This window comes from Sparus aurata, chromosome 9, assembly GCF_900880675.1.
Source record: "Sparus aurata chromosome 9, fSpaAur1.1, whole genome shotgun sequence".
Lineage (NCBI taxonomy): Eukaryota > Metazoa > Chordata > Actinopteri > Spariformes > Sparidae > Sparus > Sparus aurata.
Window position 1 is genome coordinate 30,010,530 of NC_044195.1, and position 16,683 is coordinate 30,027,212.

The window sequence follows — 16,683 nt, forward strand, 5'->3', positions numbered from 1 at the left end:
TCTTATATTGTGTGGAACATTTCAGTGAATGATGCAACTGAAAAATGAAGCATTTCTATTTATATAGAAACAGGGAAGACATTTCAGTGTCTGTATGATTATCTTGTGAATCATTCGATGGATTCCTGTCCGTCAAACAAGCATCATCTTTGCATTTTTTGGTCACACTGAAGAAAAGGGGAAACTCTCAGCTAGCGTGGCTTATTAGCTCACACGCATCGATAAACTACATTAGCCCGCTGAGCTAATGCTAGGTGGCAGAGGAACAATGCAAGGGGGCCGTCAGCTTTTGATTGTAATTTGGGCTGAGATCTCAACCAGGCCAGCTGATTGGAGATGACAGGTTTACGGCCCGCTCTTGGGGCAAATAGGTCTGGCAGGAGGGCCGCTCGCAGACTGACGGGCTGCAACAAAAGGCTGCTCAGCATGTGTATCTGCAGATATGTTCAATGCTCCTTTTTCCGCTCATCTATATTACATTTTCCTATAAAATTTGAGGCTGTTGGGAGCCGAGAGAACATTTTCGAATAGTAAGAGCGCTCCGCTACACAGGGAAGTACTAATAGACCACAGGAGCTGGTAGGTGATGTTCTAACCCAAACAAAAGGATGACACTTCTTGTTAAAAGGTTATCATCTCAGAAGATGTTCCTGGCAAGTAAAGGCACTTAATTGGTCCTCTGCTAATTTTAGAAAAATAAATGTCTCTGGTGATTTGAACTACACGAAGCAGAATCTTTTTATTTTTTTTTAAATCAAAAATGCTCTGCAAAGTAGATTTTCAAGTGTTAGTTACACACTAGTCGCAAACAGAAAGTGTCAGCAACAGAAAGTGGTGGAGAGATTAATGTGATCAAAACAACATAGATAAGATGGAAGATTTCATTCAGAAGTCCGCTTCTTTATCTGATATATTAGTGACTGAGAGTCCTAATGCTCCCTTCATATGTACCGTCACATGCAGCTCTTACATGGGGGAGTTCTTGACTGCTGGCTTTCCATAGACAAAAAAATAAGGAACAGAAACAGATTGAGCTTTATAGAGCCAATACAACCTACTGTGTGCTTGATGGTGCATATTTTATGTGTGTGTGTTTTGCAGACTGCAAAGACAGACAGTGTTGGATATTTTTGCTGCAAAAATTAATAGAGTAGTAGTCAACTATTAAATTCATTGCCAACTCTTTTTCGCAGATTGATTAATCGCTTTGAGTGACTTAAATATTTACTTGTTTCTTTACTCTTCTATACTGAGAATCTTGGAGTTGTGGACAAAAGACACTTGAGGATGTCACTTTGGGCTTTGGGAACAATGATTAATATTTTAACCATTTTCTGCTATTCTATCAATCACTTCAACAACTAAAGGTGCAGCCAGAAATCTGTCAAATGGACTAAACATCCCATCATGAATGAAAATTGTCATTTTCATTTATGTCATTCATGATTCAAAAATGTTAATATTTATCACAATTTCCTGTTGCATGTGGTGTGATTTAAACAAAAGAATAGCATCTATCAAAACAGTTTAAATCATTAAATATAAATGTTAAGAAATTAACTTAAAATATATCATTTTGTCCACATGAATGATAAAGTTAGGCACCCAACTTCCATCCTTTGTAAAACATCAGTCTGAAGACCTGGATGTGGCATTCCAATTGACTTGTCAAAATATAAGCTGCAAATATATTTAATCATTTGTGTTCTTCTTTTTTCTTTTTACTGCTTGACATTATTAATTAAATGATAATGACTTCCATGGTTGGACACTGAATGATTAACTGCACACTTAGTATCTTAAAACAAGCTTTTTAAAAGATATTCAAAAAAGATGATTTGTGACACAAAATAATATCAAACAAAGCCAGCCCTACTCAACAGTCCAAGGTGAACTTGAATACTTCGACCAAACCAAACATTAGTATTCGAGCAGTTTCTTACTTTTTCTTCTTTTGAAGTTTGCTGAAGTGAGCACATCCATCCATAAAGCAGACACAGTCTGGATGGTAAAACCCAACACATTAGCTTGTTAGCACCTTGCTTGCTACACACATCCTGCCGTCTGCCACCTTTACACAAAGCTAGCCGGACACATATGATGAGTTGTTTTCCTTACAAGAGGGCGCATTAAGATTTTTCACCGTTCTCTAGGTGCTGCTACATAGAAGAAAAAAAACAACATCACCAAAAGGTGCAAAAAGCCTAACACCACATGCACCACGTTGGCACTTTTGTTTATGAGTTATTTGTTTTGACACCACATCTATCACTTTGCAGTAACCAAACTAATTTGAATTAAATTTGAAATTAGCTGCAGGTATGGTTTTCTCTTCACCTCCTGCCAAATATCAATTGTTCAAATGTTTTTATTCATTAAATAAATTAATGCCCTTGTCTATGCACCAATGATTTCAGTTTATTTGGCTGTTTACAATACTCACAAAACTTTGAAAGGAATTGATAATGAACCAGAAAAGGACATTGAAAGTGCTCAGAAAGTCACACAGATACTTTGAACACACATCAAGGCATTGCAGGAGATCAGGAGATCTGCACGGACAAAAAGTTTGGATGGAAACTGCAACAAATGTACAGATAAAACACAGCTGGACCCCCTGTGAGAAGATGGCATTAGAAGCTTTACATCTTATTTCCTTAATGGTTTATGTTGTGAGATGTATTAAGTAAATGGTAATATAACTTGAGAGTGTTGATGTCATCAGACACCAGCCGACATTAAGATTCAGCTGTATGATCGGCAAAGCTGGCTGTGTGGAGCAGTCTTGGTTCCGGCCCATTTACACCACAGAGGCATGGCTAGGGCGATTTGTTCTGTATGAAGGGGCAGTTAAATCAACCCTCAAACTCAATACACATTTTAGCAATGAGCCTGGCAACATTTGTGAGAAAGTGTAGTCTGATGGATCCTCTCAAAAACAAACAGGAATGCATACAGTTGGAATATTTTGAAAGATGTTGGAATATGACTCGGGATAAGTGTGAATTATTATTTTGGCATCGAAAATTAATTTACATTTAAGTAAAACATTCAAATCAGGATTATGTGATATTTGTCAGGGTCTGTACTAAAAAAGCATGTTTTCTTGCATCTAGAGATTTGTAGGCCATCTGCAACAGATATTATGTTACAATATTACTATGGTGAAAGTGAAAGGCAACAGTAAGAAAAGATATTAAATGTACTGAAAGTACTTGTAATGTCTGTTTATACTGTATAGTATGGGTTGAGTGATGATTGCTCTGGCTGTTGATTGGATCCTATAATCATCATTTATTGAATTTGTTGGCTCTTGGCTCTTATGCAGCTTGCAATCTTAGAGTAAGTTGTGTTTTTTAAAATAGATGTAGTGGGTAAAAACTACAATATTTGCCCCCACATGTACAAAGCAGCAGTCAAGTAACAAGTACCTCAAAACTGCACTCCAATACAATGCTTGCATGGATGTAGCCTACTTTTGTTTGTTTACCATAGAAGAATGGCCTACAGAACTCCTTTAAGTAATTCAGGGTGTCACACAGCTACATAATCTTTCAGAAGGTAAACAAACAATGCCAAATCACACACAATAACAAGCCAGGCCCTTAAACAAATTATGCTAATGTGCATTCAAGCATTTACCTCCATAACGTCAGGAACTCTACCGGAAGTTAGCGCACTAAAGCTATCGTTACCAGGCAACAGGAGACAGAGGGTTATTTCTACTCACATTGCTCAGATAAAGGTGTTTCTTCTTGTCTTCAGGGAGGCCACATGTTTAATATCCAGGTTTGAGTTAGCTAACTGTCCACTGGGTGAGTTGCAGCGCAGTTTTCTATAGTTGTTTTTTTTTTTCTCACCGGAAGTTCCAGAGGTCCTAGCAGCACGAAGCCCGTTAACTGCTACACCTGTTACTTCATGGTTCTTCTTCGTGGTTGTTTCATCTCCTACCCGCTGTGTTCAATGGCTGGCTCCGTTTCACATTTCTGTCACAGTTTCCTCAGCCCCATTCACAGTTTCTCAGCGGGATATCAGCCGCCTCATCTCGTTGATAATTAATTAATTAATTAATTGAAGGTCAGCTTAGCATAATGGCTTCAACCGTCGGGTGTTATACCCACTTCCACCACTAACCCAGGTGTGGCGCTGTTTTACCAAAACGATCCCTCTTTCTTTTTTTAGGAGAGCTTTGCTTTGTTTTATACTCTTTTAAATCTGACAAACACTCTCATTAAAAGAAGGAAAAAATCATAAGTGCAACAATTGCCTGAAGCCTATATTTTTAAGATACAGAAGGGGTGATGTCTCTCTCGTTTCTTTTTATATGTTTGAGAACAAAAACAATAATAGCCTGAGGTTGTGTCTGGCAGGAAATTAGAATTCATTTATGGACGTGAATCTGTAGCCAAACACGTCACCACAAGTATCAGAACAGACCGGTTTCAGTCTGCAGGGTAAAAAAGACAGGTCAGAATTCACTGGGTCCTGGCGATATCTTTGGAAAATTAAATAATAAACTTGCGCATAGTAATAAAAGTAGAAAGTCACACAGGGTGGATGAGCACAGCAGGTTGGAGCATCTGTTGATAACTTGAAATTAAAATTTGGATCATGCTGTGTTTGTGAAATGACAATAGCCAAATGGTTAGAGGAGAAACATTCAGGAACTGAGGGAGAGATTGAAGAAGAGCTAATTAAGCTGTGGCACATGAATACATATATTAACAGGAGAGACAACTCTGTCTGAGAGGCTCTCTCAGACAATATTGGTGTTGATGTTAATACCACTAGCACAGGAGCTTTGGACAGGGAAAAAATGGGGCTAGCTGGTTAGCATGCTAACTTTAGTAAATATCCCTGCAACATCATACACACACATCATAACGTCAGAACTGATAATTGATCATTTTATAATGTTTTCAACAAAAAATCTGTTTGACATGGTAACATAGTGTGATGTCACACATTTAAAGGGCAGGACTACTGATGAGGCACTTCAGGCACATCAGGAGCACTTTTTTTTTTTTTTTTTGGAGAAAGGAGCTTCCCTTGGGGATTTCCACTTTCAAGACCTTTCACATGCACAAGAACCTTTATAAAACACTGAAGGAAAGGGAAAGAAAAAGCCTTATATGTCTACTTCAACTGTGTGCAACTTGATACGTCTGTAACTGGAGTGAGAATGTCTAGAATGAATATTCTCACCTCATAAATCACAATCATGTTATCTTGGAAAAAAATAGCAATTTCGCTAATGAACTGTGAGCACCACAAAGCCCTTTATGGAGTCATTACACTATAAATAAAAGGCTAGTATAACTTAGCAACCATGCAGAAACTATTTTCTTTGTTGGGTCTTACATGATTTCTCTGTACTATACATAGTGTAGTCATTACAGTGAACAGAGCAAAGGGTCGTGTCTTATAACTTATTCTACACAAGAAGTAACATTCACATTTATTTCGTTCCCATCCATGCATACAGACTGTCCCTGTCTGCCTTTGCTTTAGTAGCAGAGGCAAAGGGGGCAAAGTAATTTGACAAACTGTAATAGGGGAACTGAAGAAAAACTTTCATGCCTTTTACGGTTCAAAACGTTGCCGCTAAGGATTCTGCAATAACATTATCACACAGACGCATTCCTTTTCAGGAGTTTTGGTCGATTCATTCATTTTCATCACTTAGTTCCATCTGGCGCAGTCCTCTGTGTCAAATGAATGGTTCTGATCCTTCATTGTAATGATTTTGTTTACATTTTTCATGCTAAAGGTGAGCTGAATTATTCCCCCTTGTGACTTGAACTGTGGTGTCCAATTAAAAACACAATAAACTGGTTACTTTGTTCACATTTTGAAATTATGAGACAACAAATAGACCTTGGGGGGGTGAATCTAATTATGTTTATCTCCAGACCTTCTCTTCTCTTCAATTATGTATCATTCGTGAAGCAAGTAGCGTGTGGGGACCTCGTGAAAATGATGCCTAGCTGTGCTGTACTAATAGAATACAAAACAGTGTAAATGTTGGCTAATAAATGTTTGGCAAGTACATTTCTGTAAATCCACAGAAACGTAACAACTTAGCATTTCTTCATGTTGCAACTTTATGATTTCTATTAGTTGAGTTATCACAAAAAACACCTGGATAGTGTTCGAAAAACATCATAGTCTGACCTAAAAAACCTTTTTTGGTCGCCATGGTTACTGATGGAGACGGTCCCACCTCCTGTGAAAATAACTGGTTTTTGGTCCCCACAAAAACAGCTGGAACTGTCCGTAGATCTCCTGTAAAAAACACATGGTCTTGAAGTCACAAAAACAGCTGGAAAAGCCTTGTTGACCTGTAATAACGACACAAGAGGTTTTAATCAGTTGCTGTTTGTGTTCTGTCGGTTTAAAGAGGTGGACATGTAGGATATAACAGCATTAACATGTGCTTTTATGTTTTTATTGTGCTTGCAGGTGTCTGGCTGGCTGGAATACCACCCCACTCCTTCTCCTTCTGAGCACATCCCATCCCAGGACGGCGCTTTGGTCTCACTTCCCCTCGGCATGGAGCCCACCAAAGTCCAGTCGGAGGGCGGCCTCAATGTCACCCTCACCATCCGCCTCCTCATGCATGGAAAAGTAAGCAGGCTCAGACTATTATGCGGGTCGACGTGGGTCATTTGTTTCTTTATTGAATGGGATCTTTTTTATGACCTCTTAAAGTCCAAGCTTATCTTCTCTTGTACAAGTTTGTGACGACCCCTCCTCCAGCACGAGACGATTATCCATTTGCAGTTCAGCAGCCTCAGTACTTAAAGGGTCACTCCGCTAAGTTTATTTAAGTCTATTCAGAGATGGTGGGAAAGCAGATGTACTGTATAATGTCCTCTGGCTCATCGAGATACCACAGCTTGGACTTTAACGGATTTTTAACCGATGATATAAGCTGGTGGCGATGAGCTTGAAAGACGTTTGCCCTTCTGAGACAGGGAGGGCTTAATGAGAATATACGATTTGCAGTATCAGGGAAAACACATGGATGCATCTGTTTTTTGAAGTTTGACTCAGAGTAAAGCATAAAAGTCAGGATATCTCGGCCTGTTATCACTGAAGTTCCTTTTAAACTCACTTGGTTTTACCAACAGATCCATACTCACATCAGAGACTCAGAAAATCAAAAACTCCACCAGCTGGCATTCACTTTTATTCTAAAAACAACATGAAATATGAGAAATATATGCTTCATCTTTCACGCCTCTCTTCCTCCCCCCACTCCCACCACAGCAGCACGTTCTGTGACATCCATCTGGGACTAAAATGTGACTCTTAGGACTGAAAGTGCTGAACTCTGGCTTTCAGCTCTGCTTGTAAACATACATGTAGGAACTGAATTGATCCAGATTGAACTGGTGGCTCTGCTCTTCAGTCGATTGTCGTTTCTCTGCATGCAAACATCTCGCTGGATGGAGGCAGGCCGACCGCTGTCTTTCATCAGCCAACGCCCTGTCAGGCTCTCCGCACCACCTTGACATCAGACTGAGTCTCTGGAATCAAGATGGTCGATTAAGCCTTACACGTAGAAACTCTCAGTGTGTCTTGTTGGTCCCGTTGACAGGTTTTCCCCATTTCCCAGGACACAACTTGTAACTAAATAGTGGGCACTTCTGTGGATGGTGTTCTCCCTCCCCTCCTCTCCCCTTTGCTCTGTATGAGGTGCTCAGAGTTGGTGTGTGCGTGTTGGCCCGCATGAGTAAAATGACTCATGCTTGGTTAACGTGACCTTTGCTGCCCTGTCCACGCTGCAGTGAAGTGTCCACAACTTATGGTCTGTGATAATGGCATGCAACTGGATTCACTTCAGCTCTGTGAAGTTTGTTGAACGTCGTCTATGACCGAAACAGAATCAAGGATATGTAGAAGTAACTTTGTGATAAGACCCACAGTCCGCATCCCCACTGGGCTGAGCATGTTGGTGGGCTGTGCGCTACAAAGACCAGAGCCAAAAACTTTCCCCTTGTTTTGTGTGCCAAGCAGTCTGAAGCCACCCAAAAAACTCACATGGCTGCTCATGCAGGAGCTCCAGACACCAGTGACCCGGTGATAGTTTCAATAACCCTGCAGCCAGACAGGCCCAGTCAGACCCCAGAGTCTGCCAGAAGATGTATGACTGCAGCAGGGGGACTTTGGCAGCATGACCCAAGTCTGGCTCTGCTGCCCACAGCAGAACAGAGGGGCTTTCCCTTCGGTGTTGGAGAGCTTTGTCATCGTGGTCTTTCAGATTCTGGCATACCACCTGTTCAGGGGCTGTCATCCAGGTCATCTCAGAGACTTTACAGTCCATCCATATGCCGCTGACAGTGGGGTATGTAGCATCCTGGATGCCCCTGCTCCAGACTGGTTAGCAAGAATGTGTTGATCCTTTAGTTTTCAAGTTGTTTTCTCAGATTTCAGCGAGTTTCCCCTAGTTTTTAAAGCATTACGTCAGCTGTCAAAATGTGCATCTGATTGGCTTGATTGTGATTAAGTCTTTAAGTGTTGATCCGTCAGATGTGAGTGATGCGTCATTGTTCAAAAAGCTGAAATAACCCTTGTAATAAAGCTGCTGAATGCACGCAAAGAGACGTGTCATTTGTGAGTGATGGACTCACTCAGTCGCTTGCCATAATACAATAAAATAAATCACAGCTGATTAAATAGAGCAGAGAATGTGCTAGAGAAATTAATAGTTTGTAGTAAATGACAAAAGATATTGATGGAAATGCTTAAGTGGATTAAAAGTATCAATTATATCTTCAAAATGTAGTGAAGTGAAAGTTAGAGTGAAAAGAAAGAGAGGCACTTGAATGAAAAGATGATTTGAGAGCAACAACATAGTATTTCACTGTATGACTCCGCACAATGCTTGATGGATATAAATGAATACCAAGGGAAGAACCTGACACTGCGCAGACACTGGCCTGCAGCTCTAACGTCACAAAGGACGTAAACCTCGCCGTCACTGAGGAGAGGTCAGGGATTGTTGACGCTCGCAGCCAGCGCTGCCCCCCTGGCCTCTCCCCAACGTGACACACCAAACTCATGAAGAGTGATTACATGCATACCGAAAGTGCAGCGCTCGACACCTCCGCTCAACTGGGTGACCTCTGCATCGTGCATTGTACAACATCCAGGAAAAAACAACAAGAGGCAGTTTCATCACTGTTGAAAGAATCGTTAACGAAGCATTTAATAAACATGCTTTTACTCTTCTTTGTTGATCTATTGCAGGAGGTGGGAAGTATTATTGGAAAGGTATGTTTTTTTCATTAAATCACACATAGGTGATCCTGGAAAGATATGCAATGCAATAAACTGTTGTTCTGAATTCAAATTATTTTTTGAATTTTCATTAAAACTTTACTTTGTTTTTTTACAGAAAGGGGAAACAGTAAAAAAGATGCGAGAAGAGGTAGGTATCAAACTTTTTTAAAAAAGCACACTTTAAAGGTGCAGTATGTAAGAATTTTAGTTGAAAACATAAAAAATGTCATTAAAATTCTCAAGAGAGTGTGAAGTTCTGTTAGCAGTTAGCATGCTAACCAGCTACCCTCGACCCATGGCACGCAGTTCCCTGAATTCTGGACTTAAGCTAACCAGCTAACGGCAGCTACAGTCAGCAACAGTTAACAGGTCAATCTAGTGATCTGCTGCCTCTTATTTGAGGAGTTGGTCTATTTTTACATATTGCACCTTTAAGTATTCAAATAATACAAATATGTACAGTTCTCCCATGCACGTCACAACTCAAATCACTACCAACTTTGAAAATCAATTGAAATGCCATGTTAAGCTTTATATTGTCTTCACTTTATTAGTGGTGAATAGATAACTATATTGATTATGTACAGCCCAGTTGTCACGATATAATGTTGGCATTGTACGTTTCTGCAAAACACACACATATATATATATATTACATTTATACGTTTCATATGCATCATATCAACATTTCTACAATACATACATGACATGACATTCAGACTTTCTCATGTCAGGAGGTTGAAGGGACGGTGGTGGGGTGACAGTTTAGCAAGAGACCGTCGTTTAAGATGGCGATTCGTTAGCGTCAAGTGACTGGATAGTTTCAGGGAGATGTCAGGACATTTTCCAGCCATCTTTGTGTCATGCTAAAATGTGTTAAATAAAACTCACTCTTGAACTGTGGCCACTGGCCTGGCAGATTTGACGTCTAACATAACTCTACCAGCATCCCCATCATCACCTGATATGAAAATCCGGTCACAAACATGTTTTGTGTGACATGTATGACATGTGCTGTACAACTATACATATGGCATGTATGACACGGACATATGCGAATAAATCAGTGGTTTGCACCAACGTTAACTGCCAACATTTTATTCATGCGACTGTCGTGTTACAACAGGAAATGCAAAGACAAAAAGACAATGCCAACATTTATTTTTGTGGTTTGGGTTTGCTGTGTATGTGTTGTTTTTCCAGAGCGGAGCACGGATCAATATCTCCGAAGGCAACTGTCCAGAGAGGATCGTCACCATCACTGGACCAACAGACACCATCTTCAAGGCTTTCGCCATGATTGCCTACAAATTCGAGGAGGTATGATTAGATGGTGGGATGGGTGGCAACAGAGCTTTTTTTTTTTTTCTTTTCTTATCCAAAAATGTCACAGCTCACAGAGTCCAGTGGGAGTTCTGGTCCATTTGCCCTTTTCATGTTCACACAAAGCACCTGTCTGTCTGTCTGTCTGTCTGTCTGTCTGTCAGTCTGATAATTGATCAGCATCTCAGTTTGCATGATATTTCCATTATACAGATGTTGTCCCATTTTTTAATGTATTGTTTTTAGAGTACCGAATACGGACGATAAAGATATTGTGCGTTCTCGATCGAGATAACATTCGAACAAAGACTCTTCCCATATATACACAGTAGATGTACACAAAGCACACAATCCTTAATTGTGGTGGATATTCATATCTCATGGCTCCGATGGGTGATCTCGTCTCGTCTCCTCTCTGCTATCTCTTCCTCTGATCCTGTCTTTGATGTCACTCACCTAATTGATATACTCAAGCACTGTGACTGGAACCTACAATGTAAGAGGACACCCGCTGCGGTCACTGAGGACAAAGAGCCGTCCTCACTCCTCACACATAAAGAGATTAAAAAGAATGATTGAAACATATGCGTCTCTGCAGCTCTACTGCACTGACTCTTGTGTTTTAAACTGATTTATATGGATAGTTGTTGCTAGAAGTATTTGAGAAAATATTACCACTCTAGAATGAGATAAATGTTCTCTGTTTTCTAGGACATAATCAATTCCATGAGCAACAGTCCAGCAACCAGCAAGCCCCCCGTCACCTTAAGGCTCGTAGTGCCAGCCAGCCAGTGTGGCTCCCTCATAGGAAAAGGAGGCTCCAAAATCAAAGAAATGAGAGAGGTATGACATTTATTTTTTATGATTTGCTGAAAAAATTGCCACATAGGTTCGGATTCAGTCACATTCTTAAAACAGGACAAACGAAAGAAAATGTGAAACAGCTAAATTGGTTTGTGTCTGCGCTTGTGTCCTTTCACGGGTTTATATTCTAGAGTTTGATAGATACGAAAATGGATTTGTTGTTTAATTAAATTGTTTTTTTTTGTTTTTGTTTTTTACTTCCCCAATTATCTTTCACTCCTGTTTTCATTTGATTATGTGGAGCCCTGTAACAGTACATTCCACTCAGCTAAAGGGCGGCACATTGAACTTTTTACATTTATTGTTATAAAAGCAGAGCAGCCAATGACATTCGGCTGTAGCGAAGCCTCCGTGTGGGTGATCAGCGTCTGCCTTCAGGTTGAGATCCAGATGAAGTTTGGAAGTAAATTAAAACTGCAGCATAAAACAAAGTGCATGTTGGAAGAAGTTGAGGCACATTGCTGTAGTTCTAAAGGCGGTTGGACTTTTATATGCAGCGTGGCACGTGTCATAGCCGAGGGCAAGACAGCAGCATTACATCAAAGAAGAGGCCGAGCTCAACATCTTATTTATCGTGCTTCTCTTTCAAATGTTGATACAGGGGCAGAGCACAAACTCCATTTATACAGCCTGCACCAGGTGGGACCGGTTGATAAAGGATGATTGGCAGAACAAGTGAAAATAAATTTTAGTGTGCTGGCCCTACAGCCGCGAGAGCATGTAAAACCCCTTCAGAGAGCTGCACTGCCTGTGTGACACACAACTGAATCTTGTCAACATTGTCAAGTCCCTCAAAGTCCCTTACTCTACTCCAGTCCACAGGGGCCCAGGTTCAGGTGGCAGGGGACATGCTGCCCAACTCCACAGAACGTGCAGTGACAATCTCTGGGACCCCAGAAGCCATCATCCAGTGTGTGAAACAAATCTGTGTGGTCATGCTGGAGGTAGAGTATGTTGAGAGTGTATTTTTTTATGTTATTGTGGAACTTAAGAAAGCCAATGTTGAATAGTTTGAGGCTATTCTGGCTGGAAACGAGTTGATTGTTAATTCTCATTCCCAGATCATCAAACACCAGTTTGAATTTCAAGCCAGATACCCAGAATTAAGACTCAACAATCAGACTATCTTTCTCAGGAATTGCCTTCATTACCTTTGATTTTTGAACAGAACTCAGTCTATTTATTTGCTTTGCCACCATGAAATCACAGTTTACTTGTACACTATCTCTGAGTCAGGACCACCTCGCCACTGTTGACTATAAATGTAAACTTGACAAGCAACCACTCGCATAATCAAGGATAGTTTATGTCTAACTACAGTATGTACTTTCCACTTCTAAGTGAGGAACTCAGGCAGTATTTATAGTCTAAAAATTCATGATTAAACTCATCTCATTACAGTCTAATTGAGACAATTTGTAATCTTGGCCACTATAGTGTATGACTATCCAGCTGAGCTGTCAGGAAGCTGAACTGCCAAAGCCTGTTTATGCACCTTAAGGAACACCCTTCCTGTTTCTTCTTGCTATTGAATTTAAAGTGCACACCTAAGTGGATCCTCCTCCCTCCACAGCGCAGCAGCTACTTAGGAAATCTGATTAAGCCCTCTCCACTGTCTTGAGCAGCCTTGCCGCTGCGACACAGCATGAATCAATAACTGTGTCATTATAGTAAGTTTGCAATCTGGGCCTGTCCTGCCTTTTCATCGAAGCCACCTCGCCGCTGTCTCAGAAGAAAAGAAAGAATAAAGACCTGGTTTTATTCTGTGATCATCAGGTTTCGTTCTTGTATTCATGAACAATATATTGTAGGCTATATTGGTTGATCATAAATCGAAGCATTTCTTACCGTAAGATTAAAGAGTTACCTTGACACGATAATGCCTCAGAGAGGTGTCAGCTGCTACCTTGAGAAAGGTGATTAATGGAATATGAAAACATGTTACATATGAAGTGAATGAATGAATATTTTTCGTTACTTACCCCAGGAACGGCTGAATAATTATGGTGCTACACATGTATTTTCAAATAACACGGAGTGATTCACCAAATAGTAAAAGATTTGAGTACTACATTATCGTAAAGAAATATGTCAACATTTAGGAGAATAATGTTTATTAGCTTTCTTGTAACATCAGAGTAAAGTATAAATATATATATAAAGTACATATCTATAGTCGGTCTGTTTCCTACCGTAATCACGATCAGCGCAGCCTCAGTTTGGAGAGGTAGAGAGCCGCTCCAGCCCAGACGCTCAGCTTTGTACTGCAGTGAATGGGGTCCAGCAAAAAAGTGAAATTAACCACCTAAAACAAGGCTCACCTAAATTTTTTTACATCAGGTCAAGTGTATGTTATATAGGCAAAATTCATACTGCTTTACATCGCCATTAGGCCGCGCTTTCTTTTGGCACTACATTTTCTCAACCGCGGAACCCCCGTATCCCTAAGCATGAGCGCTAATGCGGAAGGATACGGAGAGTTAAGTTTCGTTTTTAACGAAAGTATACCTCTCGTCCAGCACCTGGGCCTCGCGCTGTATTACGCCGCTAGCAGATCAGCTGTTGCCCAGTTACGCTTGTGCGTAGGGATACGGGGGTTCTGCGTTTGAGAAAATGTAGTGCCAAAAGAAAGCACGGTCTGACGGTGATGTAAAGCGGTGTGAATTTTACTTATACAACGTACACTTGAACTTACATAGATTTTTTTACTTGAGCCTTGTTTTAGGTGGTTAATTTAGCTTTTTCTCTGGACCCCATTCACTGCAGTACAAAGCTGAGCGTCTGGGCTGGAGCGGCTCCCTGCTTCTCCAAAATGAGGCTGCGCAGATCGGTGATTATGGTAGGGAACAGATCGACTATAGATATGTACTTTATATGACCCCACTTCAAAAAACCCGAACTATCCCTTTAATGAACAAATACGACCGCCCCTCCCCCCTCACCGTTTCCAAATGTTATTATTGTCGACAACTGTCACAAAGATGACTGGATCACTTTCCGTTCTCCTCAGAGTAGCAACAACCAACAACACAGGACAAAACATGAGTTTATTCAGTCATTTAGTCTATAATTGAGACATTAAATGAGATAGAAATGGTGCCAGCTGATAATTGCCAGACAGACTTCATTTTCCCCGTAGCGACAGAATTGCACAGGTTTTTTTTTTTCTCGACATTTATAGGGAAGCAATCAAACCGCTAATGGTGTCATTATTCTATATCCATTACATTGTGCAATCAACATTAACCTCATGATACGTAAAAGCAAAAAAAAAGAATTATGCTGCTGGTTAGCTTAGCATAAAGACTCGTAACCAGAGAAAAAAAGCTAGCCTGGCGCTCTCTAGAGGTATGAAAATCTGCCTGTTAGCACCTCTTAAGTTTTGAAGTCACGGCCTCCAGACATCCAGCACTAAATCACAAACTTAAAGCTCCTGTTGGTCAGATAGTAATACTGAAACTTTGTGATTGTAGTTCAGGTCGACCGCCATGCCAAAATCAACTACCTTACTAACAGGAGCTTTAAGCTAAGCTACCATATTTGGTATACACATGTGAAGGTGGTATTGATCTTCTTATCCAATTCCAGGCAATAAGCATATTTCTCAAAATGTTTTTCCTTTAGATAGGGAATAGTTAGCTAAATTTAATTAAGTAAGAACGTGCTGACTCTGCTTCTCCTCTGTCTTCCTTCTCTCTTAGTCTCCACCAAAAGGTGCCACCATCCCTTATCGCCCAAAGCCCGCCTCCACCCCAGTCATTTTTTCTGGTGGCCAGGTAAGAGCTGAGCTAGCGTTAGCTTGTTAGTTTGTGCCTAAAGCCGACCTGAAACTTTTACTGCAGCATCAGCCACTGCCTGTTTCTGCAGGCCTTTTTTTACTTTTATATCCACACTCAGAATACCACCACGACCCGTTTTACAAATGAGGCTGTCCTCATTAACAAAATTACAGCACGAACTGTTCGTTCAAACACTAGGGTGAGTTGTGTTTGCTTTTTCCTGACGCGCGACCTCTTGCAGTCGTGCAAACATGACTGTCCACTCACTTGGAAAGTACTGTGACATTATTGATCTGAAGAAACACTGGACGGTCTTAAGTTGATCTGTGTGCAAAGCATGTGGGCACACAGGAAAGTGAGGGAGGGAGGGTGAGGTACAAGTAGCATCATAATGATTGCTTCAACAATGACATTAGTGTCAGCAGGAATGCACAGCAAGTAGGCTGCTAATGTCCATCCAGCTAAATGCGTATGTGGGCTAAAAGCTGTTGGACACATTTGAAAAGAAGTTGAGGAACAAAAGAGATAGACCTGAGGCACACAGCACATAACTACTACTCTGATTCAGAGGCTTTTGTCCTGAAGTTGTGCCCAGTGGAGGTTAAATGGAACGTACGTAAGACACAATTGAAGCCTATGGACAACATAATTCATGAGCCTGCACACAAGGTTTCACAAAGCAAATACTACCTTTGTGAAGATTTTTGTGTTCAGTTTTGTTGAGACAGTGATCAATGTGTTGATTTACTGTCATGATTATTTTAAAAACTCGATGGCGTCACTTTGGTTTGCATCGCATCATGCAAATGTTTTTATGTCCACTGAGCTGAAATCTGACAGTAAGATCCTAAAAGGAAGAAATGTGAAACAGCTCTTCCTGCTGCTGTTCTTGAGACAGCTGGCGGCGAACTAATCACTCGGAACATTATGAAATATTTGCACTACGTGAACGAATAACAATTCTGGGGCAGCTGTGGCTCAAGAGTTAGAGCGGGTCATCTGCCTTCCATCCAAGAGTTGGTGGCTCAATCCTCATTTCCTCCTGTCCACACATCAAAGTCTCTTGCTTTCTCCAGCCAATGAGGATGCAAAAAACTATACATACCCTAATTGCTGTTCCCAAGATCGGATAAATAGGATGGAGGGTTGCATCAGGCAGGGCATCCAGTGTAAAACATTTATGCCAACTCAAATATGCAGATTGATCAAATTGGATTTCCACGGGCGAGGCCGAGTTTGACAATGTTATGGAAACAGATGATCCGCTGTGGCAACCCCTAATGTAGAGCAGCTGAAAGAAAGGGAGTGCACATATCAATTCTGTTTTTGAGCCTAGTGCATTATTTGATATCAGCCATTATCCTGTTCTTTATCTTGACACTCATAGAAGTGATTTGTTTTCCATTTAGTTATCTATCTACTTGGCTTC

The 16,683-nt window shown here is 40.7% G+C and overlaps 1 protein-coding gene and 1 long non-coding RNA gene across 8 annotated transcripts in view; one reads left to right on the forward strand and one right to left on the reverse strand.

Annotated features, from left to right (window-relative positions):
• LOC115588532 (uncharacterized) overlaps positions 1 to 4,058 on the reverse strand; it is a 75,648-nt gene extending 71,590 nt beyond the window's left edge. The window contains exon 1 of one of the 2 annotated variants that reach the window (XR_003985375.1): positions 3,731 to 4,057. This is a non-coding gene — a long non-coding RNA (uncharacterized LOC115588532). Of the gene's footprint in view, positions 1 to 3,730 lie in introns of both variants that reach the window. The other variant, XR_003985376.1, reaches the window with a different exon arrangement.
• The window catches only part of pcbp3 (poly(rC) binding protein 3), a 75,390-nt gene that overhangs the window by 47,625 nt on the left and 11,082 nt on the right, over positions 1 to 16,683 (forward strand). For 5 of the 6 annotated variants that reach the window (XM_030429185.1, XM_030429187.1, XM_030429189.1 and 2 more), the window contains 7 exons: positions 6,463 to 6,627; positions 9,256 to 9,279; positions 9,404 to 9,436; positions 10,492 to 10,608; positions 11,323 to 11,454; positions 12,291 to 12,419; positions 15,177 to 15,251. In XM_030429185.1, the coding sequence (XP_030285045.1) occupies positions 6,553 to 6,627; positions 9,256 to 9,279; positions 9,404 to 9,436; positions 10,492 to 10,608; positions 11,323 to 11,454; positions 12,291 to 12,419; positions 15,177 to 15,251 (585 nt within the window). In that variant the 5' untranslated portion in view covers positions 6,463 to 6,552. Of the gene's footprint in view, positions 1 to 3,689; positions 3,816 to 6,462; positions 6,628 to 9,255; positions 9,280 to 9,403; positions 9,437 to 10,491; positions 10,609 to 11,322; positions 11,455 to 12,290; positions 12,420 to 15,176; positions 15,252 to 16,683 lie in introns of those variants that run through there. The other variant, XM_030429186.1, reaches the window with a different exon arrangement.